The sequence below is a fragment of the Seriola aureovittata genome, chromosome 20 (genome assembly GCF_021018895.1).
Source record: "Seriola aureovittata isolate HTS-2021-v1 ecotype China chromosome 20, ASM2101889v1, whole genome shotgun sequence".
In the NCBI taxonomy this organism is placed as follows: domain Eukaryota; kingdom Metazoa; phylum Chordata; class Actinopteri; order Carangiformes; family Carangidae; genus Seriola; species Seriola aureovittata.
Window position 1 is genome coordinate 23,486,784 of NC_079383.1, and position 26,024 is coordinate 23,512,807.

Sequence of the window (26,024 nt, forward strand, 5' to 3'; positions counted from 1 at the left end):
TGTAGCTGTGAAATACCTGTGAACAGCTGACGTCTGTGATGATGTTTCACAGGCACACCTGCTCTCTGATTGGACTGTCATTGTCCAGTCAGATTCAGGGCCAAAATTTGCACCTGTAACTTCAGGGTCACAGTTTGGTGAAGTTCTTTTCTCTTAGACATACTTTTGATCGCGTACATGGTTTCCTGTGGTCACTTCACAATAAAAGCGAGTTGAAGTGTTTTATTCTGAAGCAGCATTAGCATGAAGTGTGTACAGCTGCAGGAGAGTTACAAACAGTAACACTGGATCTCACACACACACACACACACACACACACACACACACACACACACACACACACACACACACACACACAGTAATAATGAAGAGCTGCCATGTTGTTTGTTCAAGATGTAAAATATTTTATTTTCTGTAAATGATTCTAAATCAGATTCCACATTTATCCCAAAAACAAACAAACATCATCATCATCATCATCATCATCACACTCTGTTTACGTCCAATAATAAAAAACAAAAACAAATACAAGGCTTCATGTCGTCTATCTGTACACGTCCTGATAAAACCTCATATGTACACGGCAGCAGGACTGAACTCCACAACACAAAGTGACGCCACGGAGAAAACAAACAAACAAACAAACAAACAAACAAACAAAATAAAAATCTGCACACAGACGCCTGCAACCAGAAAAACAAAGAAACTGAAGTCAGATGAAGGCCGCAGTGAAACCTGCCCGACTGTTCACAGTCTTTGTCCAATCAGAACGCAGCGCCTCCGCCAGGGACAGGAAACAGAAAAAGTGAAACTTTATTTAAAACGCAAACAGCAGAGCGCTCTGATCGGCAGGTGATGAAGGTGAGGATGAGGATGTTCAGGTAGTTCTCGGTGGAGTGATTTCTAAACTTTCTGTTTCCTTAATTTATGGTACAGATATTTACACACTGTGACTCCAGACCTTGAACTCATCATGGATTTAGAAAATAGCTTCATTCAGTAATAAATACAAAAAGAAAAAAATCTCTTATTTTACAGGAAATTAACAAAACGCAGGGAGAGGAGGGAGAGGAGGGGGAGGAGGAGGAAGAAAGCGACTCATGGAATCAAGTATGTTTCTCTGGAAATCTGTTTTTTTTAGTTTTCTGTTTTAGTGCAAGTTCATTAATAAACGTCCCTTTGACGGCGGTCGTTATTTCAGTGGCGTTTACACTCACATTTACATCTGTGCTTCATTTACACTCAATATACACACAGAGGACCAGCCTCTTCATTAGCCCCGCCCCCTCACCTGCCAATCACTCACCTGACCATATTTGTCCCCGCCCACCCTGATATATAACCCGCCCCCTCACCTGTCAAACCCAAACATTATCTCTCTGATCAAACCTGGATCAATCAGTTTTATTATTAGATTCATTTCTGATATGAAGTCGAGCCCTGCCCACAGACAAGTGGGCGGTCGACATCCAGCTTCAGCACCGAGATGAGAGAGAGAGAGCTGCCTGTGTGTGTGTGTGTGTGTGTGTGTGTGTGTGTTTTCAGTTCATCCATTTGCGACAGTTGACGGCTCCACAGTGACACGGAATCTTATGTTGATCGTCTTCCAGGTCAAACTTATAGTCATAGGACAGCTGGGGGGGGGGCAGAGAGAGAGAGAGAGAGAGAGAGAGAGAGAGAGAGAGAGATCAGTGTACTGACTGTAGAGGTGAATCCTGCTTCACTGTGACTATATTCACACGGCGACCATTTTCCTCTGACGTCACGCTCAGACTGTCACTGAAGGATGATGATGATGTAATTTCAAATAAATATATTAATATAAACACTGAGACTCTGACGGATCGTTTCTTTTGATGCTTCACGATCGATGAGCAACAGAAAAGATGATGGATGATGAAATTCTAGCGAGACATCGACTCTTATTTCAAGGTAAAACCACATATGTGATAACCCATTAGCCACAGCTAACGTTAGCATCAACCACTTCTTAGCTACAGTTTGACAGAGCTGCGTGATAAAGGAGAGAAATTAATTCATTCTGAAACATCAACACAGAGCTCAGACACGTTTAGTTCAGTCTGGAAGTGAAACACTGGATGGCATCAAGCTAGCCATGTAGCATTAGCTGCCCTGCTAGCTCTTCACCTGGTGAAGTTAGCAGTGATGCTCCTCTGTCATGTGACTGTATCATTGATGCAGGTTGATTATGAAATCAGACATTAGTTCATGTTTAACCAGTGGATTCATGTGTCATCTGACAACTTTAGCAGCGCCAACATTGACATTTATGTTAATTGTCAACTTCATGTTTGCTAGCCTAGCATTAGCTTCAGTGTTTCCAGTGTCTTTACCTTCAACATCTGTAAAATTTATCTTATCGATCTGGTCAAAGGAAAGTGAAATAAACAACAACGACTTACAGGATTCATTCAGACATTTAAGAGTTTGAGGCTTCACCCTCGCCGTGTGAATGTAGTCTATCAGCTTCTACAGTTTAATTAACAACCAGACCATGTTAGCAGTTAGACAGCTAGCCTGCTAACAGCTGGAGACAGGAGTCTTTGTTCTGCTGTGACTGACTGACTGACTGACTGACTGACTGACTGACTGACTGACTGACTGACTGACTGACTGACTGACTGATCACTGTTTCAGTGTTGTACCTCTTCTCCTCTCTGGATGCGTCTGCAGGAGCTGATGATGATCTTGTTCTCCTTCTCCACAGACACCACCTCTGTGATGCAGTTGGGAGCACAGGAGTGGTTGATGTACCTGTCAATCACAGACAGAGGGAGGGTTCATCTCCAGAACACTGATCCATAGATAATCAACAAGAACCAAACCGGTCTGAGCTGGACTCACCTGGCAGGTCCTCCAGTGATGGTGGCGTCGATCACGTAGTCGTTGTCGATCCGAAACATGTACACACCACGGTTCTACACACACAAACAAACACACACACACACACACACACACACACACACACACACACACACACACACACAAACTTGTGTTTCAGGTTCTCTTTTCTGTATCTGCTGTTATTTCTGATGTTTTGTTGCAAAGTGTGTGTGTGTGTGTGTGTGTGTGTGTGTGTGTTACCTGTGACTCGTACAGCCTCTCCTTGCGATTGGCCACTTCACTCCTGATGATGGTGCCGATGTACTCGATGACCATGGTGCATTTCTCAATGTCTCTGGCAGCGTACAGACCCAGACCCTGCACGCACACACGCACACGCACAGTCAGTGACCTGTCCATCAGTCAGTACCTGTGTTCAGCCTGTGGTGCAAGTGTCTCACCTGGATGCGGGAGCGGGCCAGGTACACGTTGCTCTTCCACTCGGCCTTCATGCGTCGGTACTGCGAGGACTTGGAGTGGCGTCCCTGGTGAGCTCCCGCCACAGACTCACCTGGAGACAGAGAGATGACGCCGGGGACGAGGCCCACGATGGAGCCCACCGAGCCCTGGCACCTGGCAGCGATGCTGGTCAGCAGGTTCGGTCTGCCAGAGAGAGAGAGTCTGGTCCAGATCACCTCTAACTTGGATCTACAGCTGTTTCTCCAGCTATTTCTTTGTTGTCAAATGTATCAGTGTTACTATGACCTGTCAGTCAGTTGTCATGACAACTGAACCAACACACAGCGGTGGTTTGGTCGTTGGTCTTTCCTCAGTGGTTCCAGGTGGAACCTTGAGAAGAAGACTTAAGGTGTTTTTATTTAAGGGAAATCTTAACTTAAAAGGTGTTTTGGGATTTCACTCGTGTTCACCTCAAAACCTTTGACCAGGTACAACACAGACACGACATCATCACAGGATATCAAGGACAGAAAGTCACAAATAATTGGTCACAAGCCAGCTGATGGATCAATGGACTGATCGGGGAGATTACCTCTTGGCCTGATAGGCTTTGGGTTCAGAGCGGGCCGAGCCTGACGGGTTGAAGGCCAGAGGCCACTCCATGAGAGGGTTCCTGCCGTAACGAAAGGTGTAACGCTCACAGGCCTCCACACCTGGCAACTACACACACACACACACACACACACACACACACACACACACACACACACACACAGTCAGTCTAAGTCTGGATTTAGTATCTGAACGTGTGTGTGTGTGTGTGTGTGTTACATACAGACTCAATGATCCTGGTCACTGCAGATGAGGTCAGACCGAACAGATCTTCTCCTTTCAGGTAAACTGGGAAGAGCTTCAGAGTCCCACTGGAGGATCTCATCTGTGATACTGGTTCCAGTATCTGGTCCCACACAGCTGAAGACAGACAGAGAGACAGATGAAATCTAACACTCCAGTACTGTATTTAAACACCACATGTCGTCATCATGTGACCTGGATCTACATGGACTTGTTCAGATACAGTGTTTCTATTCTGATAGGTGCCTTTGTTATATAATGTACATATCTCATGGTCTTCATGTCTGCTGTCATCAGTGTGACCTGTTTACCGACTGTACAAACAACAGTAATGACACTGTTTCTTCACAGAGGAAACGTCAGCGAGCTGCCACATGACGAGTCAGAGACATCAATAATGTCAGATACATTCCTGTTTTTACCTTTAGGTGTTGGTCCGGTCAGTATGAGGTCATCATGTCCCTTCTCCACCACCTTCACTTTAAACAGCGGCTGACCCTCCTTCTCTTCGATGTAGCACATGTACTTACAGCGTCTGGAGGACAAAACCGTCATCATTGATGTGTGATCATCAGCTGTGTCAGTATGTGCTTAGAAGCAAACCAGACTTTACCTGCTGCTGTGGCGCATACTCCAGTAGATGCGGTTGGCATGGTAACCGACGGGGAAGATGGCGGTCTGGTTGTGGAAGGCCTTCATCTGCTGAGGGAGGAGCCTGCCGATAGCGCGGAACAACAGGCTGCCGACTCGGAAGGTGTGCTGCCGCTCACCGCGCTGCACCACGGCGGCGATCTGCCGCGCCTCGTCCCGCTGCACGTACACTCGTCGAAACACAGCGAAGCAGCGCAGCTCCGAGTCGTACGGGTCAGAGGCCACCATCGCCGCAAGGTCAGGGGTCGGTCCTGGAGTGGAGGAGGGGGAGCCGCTGGAAGACCTGTCCCCACTGAGAGGAACTGTCCTGGGCTTATGGAGGTGACAGAGCATCGTCTTGTCCTGGAGGAGCAGAGACAGTGAGACGCCACCTGAACAGGTGTGTGTGTGTGTGTGTGTCTGTGTTACACTGTGTTAGTGTGTTGCAGTGTTACCTTGAAGAAGGTGCAGTGGGCCTGCAGTGCGCAGGTGAAGTGGTAGGTGTTGGTGCAGCGCAGACGGTTGCAGCCGCTCGTGGCTCCGGTGTGCTGACAGTGAGCGCAGCGCAGAGTCAGACCTCGTCTCAGAGCCAGTTCCACGTTGATTAGAGCGCCAGCCTGAGTCTCGTAGACCTCGCTGGACCACAGAGCACAGTTCAGGTGGACCTGAGACACAGTGACGGAAAGGTCAGTACCTGAGACTCTGCTGGTCCAGACTATTGACAGAGAGACTGCTGCTCCAGACCAGGGGCCCAGTACACTCACCCACAGGTCCAGGTCCAGGTTCAGTAGTCTGGCCGGTCCGTCTGTCTGTCCATCTCCCTGCTGGTGACAGAAGCAGCACCTTCGCTGATCTTTGGGTAACGGGTCGGGACGAAGACACACCCCCAACTTTTTAAACAGTATGTCCACTTCCTCATCGGTTGGCAAGGCAACTGCCTCGTTAGGGTTGCAAGGACCCCTGGGTAAAAAAAAAAAAGTGACAGGAAATGCTAAACAGCTAACTACCACACTGTGATGCTAACTAGCTCAGTGTGATGCTAACCGGCTCAGTGTGATGCTGATGCTCCAGCGTCTCCAGCGGGAACTCTTCATCCTCTTCACATGCCGAAACAAGTCCTCCCCACCTGGAACCGCGCGGGGGCGGGGCTTCAACTTCACCTTCACCTATAAACCAATCAGAGTTGGTCGACTATCAGTCAGCCAGCTGATAAAATATTACCTTTGATCATCCAGTCAGTGGCCACACCCACCTTCAGGCTGTCCATACGGGGCCTGGTCTCCATGGTAATGGCACAGGCAGGGGGGAAGGAGAGTTCTGGGGAGGAGGAGGAGGAAGGGGGGGGGGGTGAGGGGGGAGCTTGGGGGAGGGAGTGCACGGCGATGGAGGACATGTTGTTGGTGTACTGGTGCGTCACTATGCAGGGAGGGGGGCGCTCAGAGCTGGTCAGCAGGACGGGGACCACAGACTGAGGATGAACCGAAAGACAAACATTAGGATGTCATCAACAACAACAACATCCACACAGCTGCTGTTCCTGATCAATAACCAGTAATCAATAATGTGATATGCTCTCTCACCTTGTTTCCTGCAGCTCTGCTCTGGGGGTCCGATGTGTGGAGAGCAGAGCAGTGTGGACTGCAGAACACCAGGCTGGACCCTGGTGTGGACTGACCCTCCTGTCTCACACACACACACACACACACACACACACACACACACACACACACACACACACACACACACACACAGTGACTTCCTGTCCCACTCTGAGCAGAGGAGTGAGAAAAGCTGAAATGACAGTCTCACCTGTTTGAGCTCTTTGACCACACGGACTCCATTTCCCAGCAGCACCTTGCAGTAGCTGCAACACTGAGGCCTGGCAGCAGCGGGGGAGCCGCCATGTTGGTTGTAGTCCATCCTGACACCTGGAGGGAAAACAGAGGACACAGAGAGCTGTCAATCACACCTGTGAGGAGGTGGCAACAGAAACAAGAGCAGAAGAAGAGTGTGTATAGACCTGTGTGTCCAGGTGGAGGTCTTTGCTGTCTGCTGCCTGCTGAACCCTGCACACACACACACACACAAAATCATCACCATCATCATCATCATCTTCATCTTCATCAGTTCAGTCAGCAGTTAAAAGAGTCATGTGCCCCCCCCCCCCGTAATGAGCTCCTACCTGAGTCAGTGGCACTCGTACTCCGGCCAACAGAGCCAGGGAGCTGCGCTCGGGGCCGGCCGGTCGGCTCAGCTGGTAGTTGACGGGGACGGGGACCCTCAGCAGCTCCGCCACCGCCGCCATCACACCTGCAACATTCTGGAAACACAGTGATGTCACCAGGAGGGAGGGGCTACTCATGACAGTCACCGTCAGTGTCTTCAGCTCCACAGAGTGTGACATCAGTGCATCAGTTTAAACAGTGACAGACACAACCGCAACCAACGCTGCGTGCAGGATGAGTCATGACTGACATCATTTAATGACACATTTAACACCATTAACACAGGATCACAACTTTTCATTTCACTGAAGATTATATAATATAAATAACTTAATCATTAATACCATTATGAACAAGCTCGCCCCCACCACACCCCCCACTCCCAAAAATAAAGAACTCTTTGTTTCCGCAGAGACCACAGGTGTTTACCTGAGCTGCCACAGGGTTCAGGGTTATTGCTATGGTAACCAGGTCTGTGTTGGAGCAGGAGGGAGGATCCTGATGGTTAGGCTCCGCCTTCACTTCCTGTTTCACTGCAGAGCCTGGACACACGTGCAAACACACACATGCAGGCGCACACACACACGTTTTTAATTCTTACAACATGTCAGCACAAACAAAATGAATTCCTCTGCGTTCACACTGAACTCAATAAAGTTTATTCAAAGCAGAGAACAGCGTCCTGATGACAAAGAGACAGGAAGGAAACTGCAGATGTGAAAAACTTAAACTTTAAAAGCAGGAAACCTGAAGCATTCTCACGCTGCTCATGACTGACCTTTTCCCCAGGCGCAGGGCATGATGGGTATTGTGGGCGAGGGACAGGGCGAGGGTGGCTCCAGCTTGATGAAGGAGAGGTCGGGGTACCTGCTGACCTCCATGTCTGCCACACTCTCCGGAGACGATGACGGGACGAAGCCGTCTGGGCTGTCCCGCTCCGACGAGTCCTGGACCCTGAGGAGGAAAACACACAAAGAAGAAGAGTAAGAGCAAAAGAAGAAGAAGAGGAGGAGGAGTCAGAGCAACAGAAGAAGTAATTCATCTTCTCAGAATATTCGAGTAAACTTTAAACTCTTTAACATGACACACACTCAGTTTGAGATAATAATCCTTGTAATTCTGTACGAATGTTTCCCCTGAAACATCGTGAGACCTGGTTCTGTCAGGTACACCTGGTCCTGTGTCTTATTTCTTCTGTACATATCATTTGTGAATAAAGTTTAAAACACAGATTTGAACTTTGAGTCCTGAGGTGTTGTCAGTAAGCGGAGTTTACCTGATCTCCTCTTGGTTGTTGTGGGGTGGGGTTGGCAGGGAGGCGGGGACGTCTACTGTCTTGGAGGCATGGTTTAAAGCCAGAAGCTCCTCCCCTTTCTGCTTCAGACCTGACACACCTTTCACTGAGGTAAAAACAGACTGTAAAAACCTTTGTTTCCATGTTTGGACAAAAGTATGTGGACGGATAAACTGACACCATCTTCATTCACTGTCTTGCTCATGAGAGCACATGTCCAGATGTGGGCACATGTGGACATGTCTTCTTACCGTCCTGCTCTGTGATCTCCTTCCTGGTCAGCTCCTCCGTTGTGGCGAAGCCGTTCACCAGCTTCTGCCTGGCAACAGGCGGGGGGGTGGGGGGCAGGGAGGCCGGGGTGTGGGGGGGTTACTGAGGTTATTCTGCTGGGGAGAGAGAGAGAGAGAGAAAGAGAGAGAGAGAGAGAGGGAGAGAGAAATGTTAATGCAGAATTATAAATGAGAACAGTTTACTGCAGTAGTAGTACCTTGTATATGAGCTGGAAGTAGTAGTACTGCAGTAGTACTGCAGTAGTAGTACCTTGTATATGAGCTGGAAGTAGTAGTACTGCAGTAGTACTGCAGTAGTAGTACCTTGTATATGAGCTGGGAGTAGTAGTACTGCAGTAGTACTGCAGTAGTAGTACCTTGTATATGAGCTGGGAGTAGTAGTACTGCAGTAGTAGTACCTTGTATATGAGCTGGAAGTAGTAGTACTGCAGTAGTACTGCAGTAGTAGTACCTTGTATATGAGCTGGGAGTAGTAGTACTGCAGTAGTACTGCAGTAGTAGTACCTTGTAGTACTGCAGTAGTAGTACCTTGTATATGAGCTGGGAGTAGTAGTACTGCAGTAGTAGTACCTTGTATATGAGCTGGGAGTAGTAGTACTGCAGTAGTAGTACCTTGTATATGAGCTGGGAGTAGTAGTACTGCAGTAGTAGTACCTTGTATATGAGCTGGGAGTAGTAGTACTGGAGTAGTACTGCAGTAGTAGTACCTTGTATATGAGCTGGGAGTAGTAGTACTGCAGTAGTAGTACCTTGTATATGAGCTGGGAGTAGTAGTACTGCAGTAGTAGTACCTTGTAGTACTGCAGTAGTAGTACCTTGTATATGAGCTGGGAGTAGTAGTACTGCAGTAGTAGTACCTTGTATATGAGCTGGGAGTAGTAGTACTGCAGTAGTAGTACCTTGTATATGAGCTGGGAGTAGTAGTCGGTGACTCCGTCCAGACAGCCGTTCCCAAAGGAGCCCGTCAGTCTGGAGTCTCTGCCCAGCGAGGAGCTGCCGTATGGGGGGAACAGACTCAGATCCACCCCCAGGACCGGTTCCATCAGGGGCAGCACCGACAGCTGGGGGTGGGGGTTGGGGGGTGATCCATAATCAATACAGGTAATTAGCTGTCAATAATGACAACTGCAGACTGGAGATCAGAGTGGTTGGTGTACCTGTCTGAGGTGAGTCATCAGAGGGTCAGAGGTGGAGTGGAGCGTCTTCTCCTCCTCCTCCTTCTTCCTCCTCTTGTATTTGGGAGGAGCTCGGTCCTTCTCGGGACGGGACAGTCTCTTGCAGCGCTGAGTCTTCTTCCTGCCCGAGGAGTCCAGCAGGTCTGGAGCTGGACTGTTCATGGTCACCTGGAGGAGGACAGAAGACAGGTGAACCGGTAACTACTGTAACAACACACCTGAGGACACGTCACTTGTCAGCAAGTCAGATGAGGACACGTCACCTGAGGAGTCACCTTACATTTATAAATTATTAAAATTAGTACAAATTTTGTCACAAAAATCGTGACCCCCTTCCTCACCATGTTGTTATGGGAACCAGGCCTGTCATCCTCCTCGGACCGGGCGCTCTCATTGGACAGCTGGTGGCGGGCAGTGGGTGTGGCCTGGCTGGTGGGTGATGGCGTGGAGGCCGGTGAGGTTTTGTCCTTCAGCAGGTGTCTGAGCAGCTCCTTCCCACCGTCTCCGTCTTTACCTCCCCCGTGGAGAGGGGATGGGGAAGAGAATCCCTCCCCCCCCCCTTCCTCCATCTTAACCACACCACCCCCACAAGCTCCGCCCTCCTCCCACTCCTCCTGCAGGGAAGAGGAGGCACACAGTGAGTCCTGCAGCAGACAAACGGAATGTGTAACAATATGAAACTAAAATCTCCAACCTTGACCTCCAGACGAGCCGCAGACAGGGGGCCCCGCTGACACTCCATGCCCAGGACAGAGGCTCTTTGCTGGGCTGCAGAGCTGACCGACAGCTGCCTCTCCAACTCGGACGATGGGGCCAGACCAGGAAAGGCGTCTGATTGGTCCAGGCTGCCCCGAGTGGGCGTGGAGCAGGAAGTATCAGAGACCGCTGGGGTGGGCGGGGCAGTGATGTCATCAGAGTGGGAGGACAGGGGCGTCCTGGCTCCCCCTCCCCCCGTGGCGTCGTCTCCCTCCCTCTTCCTGGTCCTCTTCTTCTTTGGTTTGTCGTCAGGGATGATGTCAGAGTAGAGCTGGATGAGGGAGGAGGGGCCTCCAGAGGAGGAGCAGGGGAAAGAGGGGGGGAGGGGGTTCAATGGGGAGGAAGAGGAGGAGTCGTGTCCAAATCGATGACCCTGACCCCCAGGATGGGAGGGGGTCATTCCTGCAGTGCCTATCCCAGCTGGGCGTCCCTGTCCTTGGATGGAGGGCCCAGCGGGGCCTGGGGGCCTCAGTCTGGTCTGGAGGTTTGAAGGAGCCACGTCCATGGGGGGTCCATGTTCAGTCAAGGCCCTGCCACGTTCTGCTGTGACACCAGGCTGCAGACCTGAAGCCAGGAGCGGTCCAGGGTGCAGGGGTCCTGTGAAACCCTGGTGGAGGCCCACCTGCTGGGGGAACGGTGCCCCCACCTGGCCCTGGTGCTGTGGTGGAGGTCTGGAGGCCGGGGGGGACTGGAGGAAGTCCTGGGGCAGCTCAGAGCTGAAGAAAGGCATCTGTGAGAGGCTGTCCCCGCCCGGGGCAGGTGCTGCCCCCACAGGACCAGGTCCAGATGTTTGCCCGACCCGAGCTCCAGCTGGAGGCGTGGCTGTGACTCCGGCTCCCAGGATGCTCTGCTGCTCCAGTCTCTGCTGCAGCGCCCGCTGACGCTCCACCTGAGAGCAGAGGAGGAGCAGAGTGAGTGTATGTGCTGCTGCTGCTGGTGTAGGGTGTGGGGGTGTGGGGGTGTGGGGGGTGGGGGGGTGGGGGGGTGGGGGGTTTACCTCCTGCATCAGCTGGACCCTCTGCCTCTCCTGCTGCTCCCTCAGCCGCTCCCTCCGCTCCCGCTCCTGGAAACCTTCACTGAACGGGTTGTTGTCGTCAAACTTCACCTGCAGCGGCGGAGACAACAAGGTCTGTTAACGATCAATAAGTGAGGAAACACTCATCAGCTTCATTGATCAGAGCAGAGCTGATCAGCTGAATCTCTAGTACAGACAATCAGACACTGATCAGGCTGATTTATCGGGAAAACAAGGCAAGATGGACGAGTTGATCACTTTGATCTGAGTTACAGCTCGATAAGCTTTATAAGTAACGATCAATCAGCTGATTGATCTAAAACAATGTTGATTGATTAGTGTTTGAAGTGAAAGCTCAGGAAACACGTTCTCGTTTCTCAGTGTTTCCTGACACGACTGATTGATTGATTGTCACTGGGTGTCTGACTCTACATGTGGTGTGTTCAGGGCCCAGCAGATTGGACAAAAAATCAAACACATCATTATCACAGATGAAGATGAGAGTTGGTCAGTGATTCCAGGTGTGTTACCTGAGGTGTGGGGGTGGCTCCGTCTCCTGCTGCTACATTGGGCCCTCCAGGGGGGGCCCTGGGGCCTGTGTTGAAGGCCGCTGTTGGAGGAGCGAGGTTGGGCACCATGACCTGAGGGGTCTGGGTATGTGGGGAAGCCTGGGGGGGGTTAGTCAGGGTGGGTGGCATCTGAGCGGGCAGATGAGGTGGAATCCTCTGCCCCATCACCCCTGGAGCCCCGCCCCCTGGGGTCCAACCAGGAGGGACATTAGGGACGCAGGCTGGGGTGGGGCCGCCTGGGTGCGGCTGCATGGGCGCCATGGGCTGGGGGAGCAGGGTCTGGGGAATGGGGGGCACTCCTGCAGGCAGCATGGGGGGGGCAGCAGGTGGTGGTTGCTGCTGCAGAGCTCTCTGCTGCTGCTGCTGCTGCTGCTGCTGCTTGGTCCTGTAGTCCTCGATCAGCTCCGCGTGGTCCTTCTGCTGCTTCCGGATCTGGACACAAAACACACTGACTGTTCCTCTGACTGTTATTAAGACTGTTCCTCTGACTGTTATTAAGACTGTTCCTCTGACTGTTATTAAGACTGTTCCGCTGACTGTTATTAAGACTGTTCCGCTGACTGTTATTAAGACTGTTATTAAGACTGTTCCTCTGACTGTTATTAAGACTGTTCCTCTGACTGTTATTAAGACTGTTGAGCTGACTGTTATTAAGACTGTTGAGCTGACTGTTATTAAGACTGTTCCTCTGACTGTTATTAAGACTGTTCCTCTGACTGTTATTAAGACGGTTCCGCTGACTGTTATCAAGACTGTTCCTCTGACTGTTATTAAGACGGTTCCTCTGACTGTTATCAAGACTGTTCCTCTGACTGTTATCAAGACTGTTCCGCTGACTGTTATTAAGACTGTTCCTCTGACTGTTATTAAGACGGTTCCGCTGACTGTTATTAAGATTGTTCCTCTGACTGTTATTAAGACTGTTCTGCTGACTGTTCCTCTGACTGTTATTAAGACGGTTCCGCTGACTGTTATTAAGACTGTTCCGCTGACTGTTATTAAGACTGTTCCTCTGACTGTTATTAAGACTGTTCTGACTGTTCCGCTGACTGTTATTAAGCCTGTTCCTCTGACTGTTATCAAGACTGTTCCTCTGACTGTTATTAAGACTGTTCCGCTGACTGTTATTAAGACGGTTCCTCTGACTGTTATTAAGACGGTTCCTCTGACTGTTATTAAGACTGTTGAGCTGACTGTTATTAAGACTGTTCCTCTGACTGTTATTAAGACTGTTGAGCTGACTGTTATTAAGACGGTTCCTCTGACTGTTATTAAGACGGTTCCTCTGACTGTTAAGACTGTTCCTCTGACTGTTATTAAGACTGTTGAGCTGACTGTTATTAAGACGGTTCCTCTGACTGTTATTAAGACGGTTCCTCTGACTGTTATTAAGACGGTTCCTCTGACTGTTATCAAGACGGTTCCTCTGACTGTTATTAAGACTGTTATTAAGACGGTTCCTCTGACTGTTATTGAGATTGTTCCTCTGACTGTTATTAAGACAGTTCCTCTGACTGTTATTAAGACGGTTCCTCTGACTGTATTTAAGACGGTTCCTCTGACTGTTATTGAGATTGTTCCTCTGACTGTATTTAAGACGGTTTCTCTGACTGTTATTAAGACTGTTATTAAGACTGTTCCTCTGACTGTTATTAAGACTGTTCCTCTGACTGTTATTAAGACGGTTCCTCTGACTGTTATTAAGACGGTTCCTCTGACTGTATTTAAGACGGTTCCTCTGACTGTTATTGAGATTGTTCCTCTGACTGTTATTAAGTCGGTTCCTCTGACTGTTATTGAGACTGTTCCTCTGACTGTTATTGAGATTGTTCCTCTGACTGTATTTAAGACGGTTCCTCTGACTGTTATTGAGATTGTTCCTCTGACTGTATTTAAGACGGTTCCTCTGACTGTTATTAAGACTGTTATTAAGACGGTTCCTCTGACTGTATTTAAGACGGTTCCTCTGACTGTTATTAAGACTGTTATTAAGACTGTTAAGACGGTTCCTCTGACTGTATTTAAGACGGTTCCTCTGACTGTTATTAAGACTGTTATTAAGACTGTTCCTCTGACTGTATTTAAGACGGTTCCTCTGACTGTTATTAAGACTGTTATTAAGACTGTTATTAAGACGGTTCCTCTGACTGTATTTAAGACGGTTCCTCTGACTGTATTTAAGACGGTTCCTCTGACTGTTATTAAGACTGTTATTAAGACGGTTCCTCTGACTGTATTTAAGACGGTTCCTCTGACTGTTATTGAGATTGTTCCTCTGGGGGCGTCGTGTAGCTCAGTGGGTTAAGCAGGCGCCACATATGTAGAAGCTACTGTCCTCGCTGCAGCTGGCCCCCGGTTCGACTCCCGCTTTGGACGGCCCTTTCCTGCGTGTCATCCCCCCTCTCTCTGCCTCCCCATTTCCTGTCTCTCTACTGTCCTGTCCATTAAAGGCACAAAAAGCCCCCCCAAAAAAAGAAAAAAGATTGTTCTGCTGACTGTTATTAGGACTGTTCCTCTGACTCTTAAGTTGTATTCATTTGTTTTATGCCCACAGGTGATAAATGAGGCTCCAGGTGTGCGTGTACCTGCTCCAGCTGTTTTTGGACCGCCCCCTGCTGTTCGGTGATGTAGCGGAGCTGGGCTGCATCGTCCTCTGCAAACGCTCGGCCCGCCTTCTTGGCCGTTCTCTGCTTGGCAGAGAGAGCTTTCTTGGTCTTGCGGTGGGCGGCGATCTGGTCCTCCAGGAGGCGCTGTTGCATCTGCAGGAGGCGCTGCGTCTCCCCCAGCCACTCCTCATACTGACGTCGCTGAGACTCGTCTGCGGAGAACACTAGCATGAACCACAGAAGCTTCTATGACCTCCTTAACGCCAACCCATTTATGACGTAACAACTAGTCTGGAGCCAATAACGGTGAAGAGTGAGGAGCAGGTGAGAGGCGTCGCAGCTGCAGCTGCTCAGACAGGTGAGCAGCTGCAGGTGTGACCACAGTATTAGTAGTAGTACCGATAGCATTAAACCACATATGCTGTTACCATAGTAGCTCCAGGACTGAAACCTTCCAGAACAATGTGTGTGCTTCCACATATTGATACATGTGTGTTTTTACCACCTCATTGTATGACGAAGTCCTCCATCCTGTTTTACAAGGATTTACTTCTGAGTGGAGTTACGTTTTTCTCTGATAACCAATCATTTCCCAATACATTTCTGATACTCACTGACAAAGCCTGGGCCAAAGCTGGGGGGGTTGGGCCGCACCAGCTGAGGGTTCACCTTGGCGTCCTGACAGAGGAGAAGACGGTGAGACGTCAGCAGACACACGAGACGTGACACGGAGTCTCACGTCAATGAGGATGGTCTACATACCTGTTCAAGCAGCTGTGGAGGGTGAGGAGTGCCTTCGTTCCCCGGAGCCCCGGGAGCCACAGGAGCCACAGGAGCCACAGGAGCCCCGGGAGCCACAGGAGCCACAGGAGCCCCGGGAGCCACAGGAGCCCCTGGAGCCGGAGCCTGCTGGAACCGGACACTGACACACAGGAGAACGAGTTCAAGACTTCACACAGCAAAGACACGTCATCACAACAACATCACTACATCATGGTCACAAAGGACGCACCTCAACATGTGAAATCAACGAGATTAAAGAGCTTCAGTCACGAAAATATGAAACACTGAATAAAATATTAAACTTTCGTTATCTTAATTCAATATTTAACTGCTGTGAAAAAAGATCATTTTTGTTCCAAAAGATTTTAGAGTTTAGAGTCTTCAGGGGTCAGGGGTCGTACCTGTTGATGACCATGGGGTTCAGTGCCAGGTTGCCCTGAGTCATCACCTTGTTGATGCCCTTCAGAGCCACCATCTTAGCCTTCATGATGGGGTCAGTGATGGAGTCAAAGTCTGCTGCACAGCCACAGCCACAGCCCCACACACACACACACACGCACACGCACACGCACACACACACAGGAAAACGTAGAAACAGGTGAAACCAACAACATCAACAGGACTCAGGGTCCAAGTCTGTCGGGGTCCAAGTCTTACCCATGTTGGGGAACAGGGGGTCTGAGGTGGACCTCTGTCTGATCAGGGCCTGCATCTGTTTCTGCTGCTGCTGCTCCTGACGCTCCTGGTCCAGGAGGTCCTGTAGGAGGAGGGGCTGCTCCTCAAGGAGCAGGGGCCTGAGTTTGTTCTGGTTCTGCACCTGGTTCTGGTTCTGGAGGAAGACAGTCTGGCCCTGGGTCTGGGGGTTGAGAACTATGGGTTGAAGGGACAGCGAGTGAGGTGGGGCGGGGGGGCCCTGAGGAGGCAGACTGGGGTGAGGAGACACCGGGAGACCCTGAGGGTGGGGGGTGAGGAGAGCTGAGGCGGAGGGTCCAAAGGGTCTCTGCTGCTCCTGGAAGACAGACTGTTGCCCTGGAGATGAGAAAGATAGAGGAGATAGAGGAGGATTTCTGGTTAAACTTGTGCTGCTCATCAGCTCAATAATCGATCAATAAATCTATGGACGTGTTACCTGCAGACATGGGGGGGTGAACCCTGGGAGCCTGTTCCTGGGCCTGGAGAGCTGAACCAGAGTCCTCCACCTTCTCCTGGAAGGAGGGGGGAAGTTATTGATCATCTCTTCTTCTTTATCAGATTATTGATGATTTGTTCACTCCGGTATTGATTAGTACTAATAACTGAATAAGAAATGGTCCCACCTTGGTGAGGAGGGCAGAGGAGCCGGCTGCCTTGGTCCCTGGACCTCCAGGAGGTCCAGGAGGACTACTGGTGGCGACGACCCCAGGTTGTGTTGTGAGGTCTTCTGTCTTGACACCGTCCATCACTTCCTGTTTCACCTGGCCGACCAGGGGGGCGTGGCTATGTGTCTTTCTGGACCCGCCAGCTCCGTCCTTCTCCTCCACCGGCTCCAGGTCCAGCTCCTCGTTGAACATGTCCTTCTTGTCCTCCAGGTTGAGCTCGGGGTCAGCGTAGGCAATCAGGTCAAACTTCCCTGACAGCAGGAAGTCATCGAGGTGGAGGTCGTTAGGACCCAGATCCAGGTCCTCTTTACCTGGAACAGAGCCACATGGGTCAGACCTTCATTCACTGGATCTGTGAGCAGCTGAGCTGGTTCCTGGAGGACGCAGCCTGGACCCAGTTAATGTCCTTCAGACTGAAGAAAGATCAACTGATATTTCCTCACAACTTCCTGTTTCACTCGAGACATAAACTGAGATTTAACAGCTCCTCCACCAGAGTGACAGTGACCAGTATTGATATGGAGGTTCATCAATACTGATCTATATCTCCATATTACACACATGAAAAGAAAACACATATAGACCTTTATATAGAACTCTTCACATCAACAACCTTTCAACATGATCAGCTGCAGATCTGGAAAAGAGGAACGTGTGAATCTGACCCCATCGTCTCAAAGCTGAAACCTGTCACAGAGAAATATTAATCTTTTAAATCAGATTTCAGGAAGTGTGGACACCCTGAGGACACAGGACTGGATGTCCTCTGGGGGGACGCTGCTGTCTAAGTTTGTCCTGACAGTGGCACTAGAACCTAAACCTGGTCGCTGGACTCTAAACCCTCTGAATCTGAAGCTCTGAGTGTGTTCGTACCATCCTCTGGGTCCAGGTTCAGGTTCAGGTCCACCAGGTCTTTCACCTCCACGTCCTCCAGATCCTTCACGGCCGAGTCCTCTCCCTCCAGGTGCTCCTCTATCACATCAGCCCCCGGGAGTGTTGAGTCGCCGCTCTGAGTCAGAGCCGCCGTGTGTCCCAGGTGCTGCTGTTCCTGCTGGTTCAGCTGCTCCACGCCGCCCGCCATCACCATCTGCTGGCCCAGAGGCGTCTCACCCATCCTGGCCCCCTGACCGGGCCGGACCAGAGACGGCTGGGGGTCTCTGGGGTGCAGCAGAGGGGCCTCGGGGTCCGGGGCCACGGGCAGAGAGAAGGCCATCCTGAGGCGATTCTCAGGGGCCCGGTGACGGAGCTCGATGTAGGGCTGTCCCATGATGCTGTGCTGCTGGATGGGGAGGGAGCGTGGGAGGAATGGCTGGGGGACACCTGAGGGGGGTGAGGGGGTGGGGGGAGAAACTATGTCTTCATAAAATATTACCTAATAGATAAAGAATTATATATGACCCTGTATGATCATTGGTATCAACAGTCAACATCAATCAATCAATCAATCAATCATATGGAGATTTTGAAGTCAAGAAAAAAAGTTTCTGGACATTTAAAGACTCAGTGAGAATCAGTGGACGTTCTTAAAGTTCCTCAGGACAGTCAGGACTGTTGTGATGTCATGACTGATGTCAACTGATTTTTGATCAATAAATCCATCAACTTATCAATGGTTCTTTCCTAACCTGGCATCATGTGTGGGTGAGCACTGGGAGCGGTCAGCGGTCGGATGCCACTGAACTCTCCGTGAATCGGCCTTCTCATCTGGACAGGAACTCCCTCCACAGCGAGTCCAGATCCAGGCAGAGAACCCTGGGGAGGACGCAGGAAGGAGTCCTGGAGGCCGGCTGGAGGTCCCGGAAGTCCTGGAGAACCAGCGATCCTGGAGAAGACGAGATATGAGTTCAACAGACCACATGATCACATCCGGTCAGGACCAGGTTTTGTTCGTCCCCTCACCTCAGGACTGGTCCTCTGACACCCAGCTCTCTGGGGAGGCTCTGCCTAGGAAAGGGAGCCTCGCTGGGGGTGTAGCCCCTCTGCTGCTCCCCTGGGAAACCCCCAGGGAACCTGGGGGCTAAAGACACCACCGGCCCACCGGGCCTCACGGTGCCGGGATAGGGGGGCGGTGGGCGTCCAAACAGGTCTGCTGGAGGAGCCGAGGAGGAGTCCTCCTGGGACCAGTGACGGGGTGTTCCTGAACCTGAAGCAGGGCCGGGTGGACCAGCGGGGGGGGCAGCTGGTCCTGAACCTGGTTCCTGGAGACCTTTCTCCTGCCGTAACGCACTCTTCTGCTGCTGCTGCCTCAGGATGAGCTGCCGCAGCCGCTGACGCTGCTCAGGAACACAGAGAGAACAGAGTAGAACACAGCACAACTGAGAATTGTAGTAGAATTGAGAAACAACAGGTGAGACCACCTGACCTACCTGTCTTAGCTTCTCTTCTGAGTCACCAGGCTGAGGGAGCATGCTCATTGGTCCATCTAAAGAGGCCACACCCAATGCTGTCATTTCATTGGCTGCCGTCTTGTCTGTCTGTGAGGGGCCTGGTGTCATGTGACCCTGCTCGAAGGGGTCGTGACCCGGGGTCTGACTGGCCAAACCAGAGAACCCGCCTTCCTCTGACATGCCAGGGTGCTTTGGGGTCTGGCTGCTGGGGGTTCTGGGAAATGAGTCCTGTTGTTGTTGTTGTCTTCCTGGAGACTGCTGCAACTGAGGAGAGAAAAACTACAATAAAACACATGGACATTTACTCTGGTGCGTCACCCTCCAGGAAGTCCACCAGAAACCTGGACCAGGTCTACGATCTGAGACCAGGCCCAGAACACAGACTCTGACAGAGAGACAGACACAGAGAGAGCGAGACAGAGACAGAGAGCGAGCGAGAGAGAGAGAGAGAGAGACACAGAGAGAGAGCGAGACAGAGACAGAGAGCGAGCGAGAGCGAGACAGAGAGACAGAGACAGAGAGAGCGAGACAGAGAGCGAGCGAGAGAGAGACAGAGAGACAGACACAGAGAGAGCGAGACAGAGACAGAGAGCGAGCGAGAGCGAGAGAGAGACAGAGAGACAGACACAGAGAGAGCGAGACAGAGACAGAGAGCGAGCGAGAGCGAGACAGAGAGACAGAGACAGACACAGAGAGAGCGAGACAGAGAGCGAGCGAGAGAGAGACAGACACAGAGAGAGCGAGACAGAGACAGAGAGCGAGCGAGAGCGAGACAGAGAGACAGACACAGAGAGAGCGAGACAGAGACAGAGAGCGAGCGAGAGCGAGACAGAGAGACAGACACAGAGAGAGCGAGACAGAGACAGAGAGCGAGCGAGAGCGAGACAGAGAGACAGAGACAGACACAGAGAGAGCGAGACAGAGACAGAGAGACAGACACAGAGAGAGCGAGACAGAGAGCGAGAGAGAGCGAGACAGAGAGACAGACACAGAGAGAGCGAGACAGAGACAGAGAGCGAGCGAGAGAGAGACAGAGACAGACACAGAGAGAGCGAGACAGAGAGTGAGCGAGAGAGAGACAGAGACAGAGAGACAGACACAGAGAGAGCGAGACAGAGACAGAGAGCGAGCGAGAGCGAGAGAGAGAGAGAGAGAGACAGAGACAGACACAGAGAGAGCGAGACAGAGACAGAGAGAGACAAACAGTTGTTGTTACCTGGGGGTGTGTCGAGGTGAAGGTCTCTCCAGACAGTCCTGGAGCCAGAGGGGAGGACCCTGGTCCTGCAGGCTGAGGGGTGAAGCTCTCCACTGGGGCCGGGATGAAGGGCTCGGGGGCTTTCTGTGGCCGCGGCGTGGAGGGCTGCTGGGTGTAGGGGTCGGGCGAGGGTCGCGGCGTACCGACAGGCTGCGCGTAGGGGTCGGCGCTCCGCTGACTCCCCGGTGATCGAGGGAAGCGCTCTGTGACAGAGGGGCGGGGCGTCCCTGGGTTGGAGGCGTAGGGGTCAAGGGCTGGGTGGGAGGGGGACGGTCGGCGGTTAGCAGACTGCTGGTTGTACTGGTCCAGTCGCAGTGCAGGCGGCGTGGAGAGGTAGGCAGGGTCAGAGTGTGGGCGTGGTGTGCCAGGTGTCTGGGGGTTGGCATAGGGGTCAGGAGAGGGCCGGGAGGTCAAAGGTGACTGCTGGGTGAAGGGATCGGTGGCCTGCTGGCTGTAGTCAGGGCGGGGCGTGCCGGGCGTCTGGGCATAGGGGCTTCGGTGGGGAGACCCCAGTCCTGACAGTGGACTGGAGGGGAAGGGGGGGTCCTGCGACTGGGGGAGGGCAAAGCCCAGGTCTGTGGGTCTGGACGGGTCCCTCCTTCCTCCTCCTATAAACACCTCCTGCTGGTGCTGGGGGGGCATAGGGGCTTTAAACACCCCACCCTGGAACAGTTCACCAGGACGGCCGAAGGATTCAGACCCCCCCATACGGAGGTTACCGCTGTGAGGAGTCCTCTGGTACGTCTCCGCTGTTCGGACAACAACATGTCTACCTGTGTGGTCGGGGGCGGAGCTCAGCACACCTGCTCTGCTCTGCTGCAGCCCTGCAGGAGGAGACGAGGAGGATACGTGAGGAAGAGGAGACATCAGGAGGAGGAGGAGAAGGAGATGACAGGAGGTGGAGATAACAGGAGAAGACGTTAGGAGGAGGAGGAGATAACAGGAGGATGAAGAGACAACAGGAAGAGGAGGAGGAGGAAACGTCAGGAGAAGGAGACATCAGGAGGAAGAGATAACAGGAGGAGGAGGAGACGAAAGGAAGGGGGGGTGGTAGTTACCTGGTTGGGGTCCCAGGGCCCTGGAGACATCGGAAGTCTTGGCGTCGGGGGACCGTGCGGGGGAACCAAAGGCATCGTGGGCCGGGGAGGCGCTGAGGGAGTTGCGACGTTGCTGCTGGGGTGTGGGGGGACCACCAGACTGGGAGGAGGAGGGGCGAGGAGTCCCTACTACCTTGCTGTAAGGATCCCAGGGCGAGGAGGGGCGGGAAGAGGGCGGGGAGAACATCTGGGGGGAGGACGGGGGCTGGTGGAGAGGGGAGGAGGGGTGAGGGGAGTGAGGGAGCGAGGAGAAGCCGGACGGGGGAGGAGCTTGCGGTCTGAGGAAGACGTCGTCTGCCAGTCCTGAACTCTGGCCCCCCTGCAGGAGGAGGTGCTGCCTGGACTGAGCCTCCCTGGATGCAGACGGATGGAGGGGGGAGGCGTTGCCCCCGGCGACCGGCTGCTGGGCGGGGGTCATGGGGCTGCGGCTGCCACTCTCAGGGGACAGATATCCCGTCACGCGCTGCGTGGCGAGGAGCTGCTGCTGCTGACGCTGCTCGTTCTTCACCTGCTCCAACTTCTGACACGCCTCCATCTTAGCCAGCTGCTTACTCTTCTGACGCAGGAGCTGAGAGGAGCAGGAGAGAGAGGGAGGGGAGAGAGAGAGGGGAGCAGGAGAGAGAGGGAGGGGAGAGAGAGAGGGGAGCAGGAGGAGGAGAGAGAGGGAGGGGAAAGAGAGGAGAGAGAGGGGAGAGAGAGAGGGAGGGGAGAGAGAGGGAGAGAGAGAGGGGAGCAGGAGAGAGAGGGAGGGGAGAGAGAGGGGAGAGAGAGGGAGAGAGAGAGGGAGGAGAGAGAGGAGAGAGGGAGGGGAGAGAGAGGGAGGAGAGAGGGAGAGAGAGAGGAGCAGGAGCAGGAGAGAGAGGGAGGGGAGAGAGAGGAGAGAGAGGGAGAGAGAGAGGGAGGGGAGAGAGAGGGAGAGAGAGAGGAGCAGGAGAGAGAGGGAGGGGAGAGAGGGGAGAGAGAGGGAGAGAGAGAGGAGCAGGAGCAGGAGAGAGAGGGAGGGGGAGAGAGAGAGAGAGGGAGAGAGAGAGGAGCAGGAGGAGGAGAGAGAGGGAGGGGAGAGAGAGGGGAGAGAGAGGAGCAGGAGAGAGAGGGAGAGGGAGGAGCAGGAGGAGAGAGAGAGGAGAGGGAGGAGCAGGAGGAGAGGGAGAGGGAGAGAGAGGAGCAGGAGGAGAGAGAGAGGGAGGGGAGAGAGAGAGGGAGAGAGAGAGGAGCAGGAGAGAGAGAGAGGGAGGGGAGAGAGAGGAGGAGAGGAGAGAGAGAGGAACAGGAGGAGGAGAGAGAGGGAGGGGAGAGAGAGAGGGAGCAGGAGGAGGAGAGAGAGAGAGGGGAGAGAGGGGAGAGAGGAGAGGAGCAGGAGAGAGAGAGGGAGGGGAGAGAGAGAGGAAGAGGGAGGAGCAGGAGAGAGAGAGGAAGAGGGAGGAGCAGGAGGAGAGAGGGAGAGAGAGAGGAGCAGGAGGAGGAGAGAGAGAGAGGGGAGAGAGAGAGAGGAGCAGGAGAGAGAGGGAGGGGAGAGAGGGGAGAGAGAGGGAGAGAGAGGGAGCAGGAGAGAGAGGAGGGGGAGAGAGAGGGGGAGAGAGGGAGAGAGAGAGGAGCAGGAGAGAGAGGGAGGGGAGAGAGGGGAGGAGAGGGGAGAGAGAGGAGCAGGAGAGGAGAGGGAGGGGAGAGAGAGGAGAGAGAGGAGAGAGAGAGGAGGGAGAGAGAGGGAGAGAGAGAGAGGAGCAGGAGAGAGAGGGAGGGGAGAGAGGGGAGAGAGAGGGAGAGAGAGAGGAGCAGGAGCAGGAGAGAGAGGGAGGGGAGAGAGAGAGGAGCAGGAGGAGGAGAGAGAGGGAGGGGAGAGAGAGGGGAGAGAGAGGGAGAGGGAGAGGGAGGAGCAGGAGGAGAGAGAGAGAGGGAGAGGGAGGAGCAGGAGGAGAGGGAGAGGGAGAGAGAGGGAGGAGGAGAGAGAGAGGGAGGGGGGAGAGAGAGGAGGAGCAGGAGGAGGAGAGAGAGAGAGGGGAGAGAGAGGAGGGAGAGGAGAGGAGCAGGAGAGAGAGGGAGGGGAGAGAGAGAGGAACAGGAGGAGGAGAGAGAGAGGAGGGGAGAGGGAGAGAGAGGAGCAGGAGGAGGAGAGAGAGAGAGGGGAGAGAGAGGGAGAGAGAGAGGAGCAGGAGAGAGAGGGAGGGGAGAGAGGGAGAGAGAGAGAGAGGAGCAGGAGGAGAGGGAGAGAGAGAGGGGAGAGAGAGGAGCAGGAGGAGAGAGAGAGAGGGGAGCAGGAGGAGGAGAGAGAGGGAGGGGAAAGAGAGGAGAGAGAGGGAGAGAGAGAGGGAGAGAGAGAGGAGCAGGAGAGAGAGGGAGGGGAGAGAGGGGAGAGAGAGGGAGAGAGAGAGGAGCAGGAGCAGGAGAGAGAGGGAGGGGAGAGAGAGAGGAGCAGGAGGAGGAGAGAGAGGGAGGGGAGAGAGAGGGGAGAGAGAGGAGCAGGAGAGAGAGGGAGAGGAGAGAGGAGGAGCAGGAGGAGAGAGAGAGGGAGAGGGAGGAGCAGGAGGAGAGGGAGAGGGAGAGAGAGGAGCAGGAGGAGAGAGAGAGGGAGGGGAGAGAGAGAGGAGCAGGAGGAGGAGAGAGAGAGAGGGGAGAGAGAGGGAGAGAGAGAGGAGCAGGAGAGAGAGGGAGGGGAGAGAGAGAGGAACAGGAGGAGGAGAGAGAGGGAGGGGAGAGAGAGAGGAGCAGGAGGAGGAGAGAGAGAGAGGGGAGAGAGGGGAGAGAGAGAGGAGCAGGAGAGAGAGGGAGGGGAGAGAGGGGAGAGAGAGGGAGAGGGAGGAGCAGGAGGAGAGGGAGAGAGAGAGAGAGGGGAGAGAGAGGAGCAGGAGGAGAGAGAGGAGAGGGGAGAGAGAGAGGAGGAGAGGAGAGAGAGAGGGAGGGGAGAGAGAGAGAGGAGCAGGAGGAGGAGAGAGAGAGAGGGGAGAGAGAGGGAGAGAGAGAGGAGCAGGAGAGAGAGGGAGGGGAGAGAGAGGGAGCAGGAGGAGGAGAGAGAGGGAGGGGGAGAGAGAGAGGGCAGGAGGAGGAGAGAGAGAGGGGAGAGAGAGGGAGAGGAGAGAGGAGCAGGAGAGAGAGGGAGGGGAGAGAGGGGAGAGAGGGAGAGGGAGGAGGAGAGGGAGAGAGAGAGAGGAGCAGGAGAGAGAGAGGGAGGGGAGAGAGAGAGGAAGAGGGAGGAGCAGGAGAGAGAGAGGAAGAGGGAGGAGCAGGAGAGAGGGAGGGGAGAGAGAGAGGAGCAGGAGGAGGAGAGAGAGAGAGGGAGAGAGAGAGAGGAGCAGGAGAGAGAGGGAGGGGAGAGAGGGAGAGAGAGGGAGAGAGAGGAGCAGGAGGAGGAGAGAGAGAGGAACAGGAGGAGGAGAGAGGAGAGAGGGAGGAGCAGGAGGAGAGGGAGAGAGAGAGAGGGAGAGAGAGGAGCAGGAGGAGAGAGAGAGAGGGAGAGGGAGGAGCAGGAGGAGAGAGAGAGAGGGAGAGGGAGGAGCAGGAGGAGAGGGAGAGAGAGGAGCAGGAGGAGAGAGAGAGGAAGGAGCAGGAGGAGAGGGAGAGAGAGAGGGGAGAGAGAGGAGCAGGAGGAGAGGGAGAGGAGAGGAGCAGGAGGAGAGAGAGAGAGGGAGAGGGAGGAGCAGGAGGAGAGAGAGAGAGAGGGAGAGAGAGGAGCAGGAGGAGAGAGAGAGGGAGGGGAGAGAGGGAGAGGGAGGAGCAGGAGGAGAGGGAGAGGGAGGAGCAGGAGGAGAGAGAGAGAGGGAGAGGGAGGAGCAGGAGGAGAGGGAGAGGGAGAGGGAGGAGCAGGAGGAGAGAGAGAGAGAGGGAGAGAGAGAGAGAGGAGCAGGAGGAGAGGGAGAGGGAGAGGGAGGAGCAGGAGGAGCAGGGCAGCAGATGTCAGAGTGTTGATTGGTCTCTACAGGTGGAGTTAAAACATGATGACATGGCAGCTAGTAATGCTCTCTCTCTGCCCCCCTCCTCCCTCTCTCTCTCTGTTTGCCTCCCTCCCCCTCTCTGCCCCCCCCAGTGATGGTGGTAGAGACTAAAACACTTCCACCTTTAAGGACAGAACTGCTTTAATCCTCCTGTGGTTCTGGTTCTGGGTGTGGTGGGGGTTGGTGTGGGGGAGTGATAGGGGAGTGGTGGGGAGTGATAGGGGAGTTGTGGGGAGTGATAGGGGAGTGGTGGGGGAGTGATAGGGGAGTTGTGGGGAGTGATAGGGGAGTTGTGGGGAGTGATAGGGGAGTGGTGGGGGAGTGATAGGGGAGTGGTGGGGGAGTGATAGGGGAGTTGTGGGGAGTGATAGGGGAGTTGTGGGGAGTTGTGGGGAGTGATAGGGGAGTGGTGGGGAGTGATAGGGGAGTGGTGGGGGAGTGATAGGGGGTTGTGGGGAGTGATAGGGGAGTGGGGGGAGTGATAGGGGAGTGGTGGGGGA

At 53.4% G+C, this 26,024-nt stretch overlaps 1 protein-coding gene across 1 annotated transcript in view; it reads right to left on the reverse strand.

Moving 5' to 3' along the window:
• Positions 1 to 380: 380 nt before the first annotated feature.
• LOC130160994 (histone-lysine N-methyltransferase 2C-like) overlaps positions 381 to 26,024 on the reverse strand; it is a 62,107-nt gene continuing 36,463 nt past the window's right edge. Inside the window, 41 exon segments of the mRNA XM_056363861.1 lie at positions 381 to 1,634; positions 2,667 to 2,775; positions 2,866 to 2,939; positions 3,106 to 3,222; positions 3,306 to 3,507; positions 3,896 to 4,023; positions 4,139 to 4,275; positions 4,581 to 4,693; positions 4,772 to 5,151; positions 5,244 to 5,453; positions 5,553 to 5,748; positions 5,833 to 5,954; positions 6,041 to 6,256; positions 6,369 to 6,467; positions 6,598 to 6,716; positions 6,809 to 6,854; positions 6,971 to 7,108; positions 7,443 to 7,555; positions 7,792 to 7,967; positions 8,290 to 8,413; positions 8,559 to 8,666; positions 8,669 to 8,693; positions 9,497 to 9,658; positions 9,755 to 9,940; positions 10,114 to 10,386; positions 10,467 to 11,417; positions 11,526 to 11,633; positions 12,074 to 12,544; positions 14,698 to 14,930; positions 15,333 to 15,396; positions 15,481 to 15,640; positions 15,903 to 16,017; positions 16,159 to 16,530; positions 16,631 to 16,706; positions 16,818 to 17,170; positions 17,733 to 18,179; positions 18,485 to 18,681; positions 18,759 to 19,132; positions 19,226 to 19,510; positions 20,463 to 21,325; positions 21,560 to 22,166. Of these exon segments, the coding sequence (XP_056219836.1) occupies positions 1,542 to 1,634; positions 2,667 to 2,775; positions 2,866 to 2,939; positions 3,106 to 3,222; positions 3,306 to 3,507; positions 3,896 to 4,023; positions 4,139 to 4,275; positions 4,581 to 4,693; positions 4,772 to 5,151; positions 5,244 to 5,453; positions 5,553 to 5,748; positions 5,833 to 5,954; positions 6,041 to 6,256; positions 6,369 to 6,467; positions 6,598 to 6,716; positions 6,809 to 6,854; positions 6,971 to 7,108; positions 7,443 to 7,555; positions 7,792 to 7,967; positions 8,290 to 8,413; positions 8,559 to 8,666; positions 8,669 to 8,693; positions 9,497 to 9,658; positions 9,755 to 9,940; positions 10,114 to 10,386; positions 10,467 to 11,417; positions 11,526 to 11,633; positions 12,074 to 12,544; positions 14,698 to 14,930; positions 15,333 to 15,396; positions 15,481 to 15,640; positions 15,903 to 16,017; positions 16,159 to 16,530; positions 16,631 to 16,706; positions 16,818 to 17,170; positions 17,733 to 18,179; positions 18,485 to 18,681; positions 18,759 to 19,132; positions 19,226 to 19,510; positions 20,463 to 21,325; positions 21,560 to 22,166 (9,342 nt within the window). The 3' untranslated portion in view covers positions 381 to 1,541.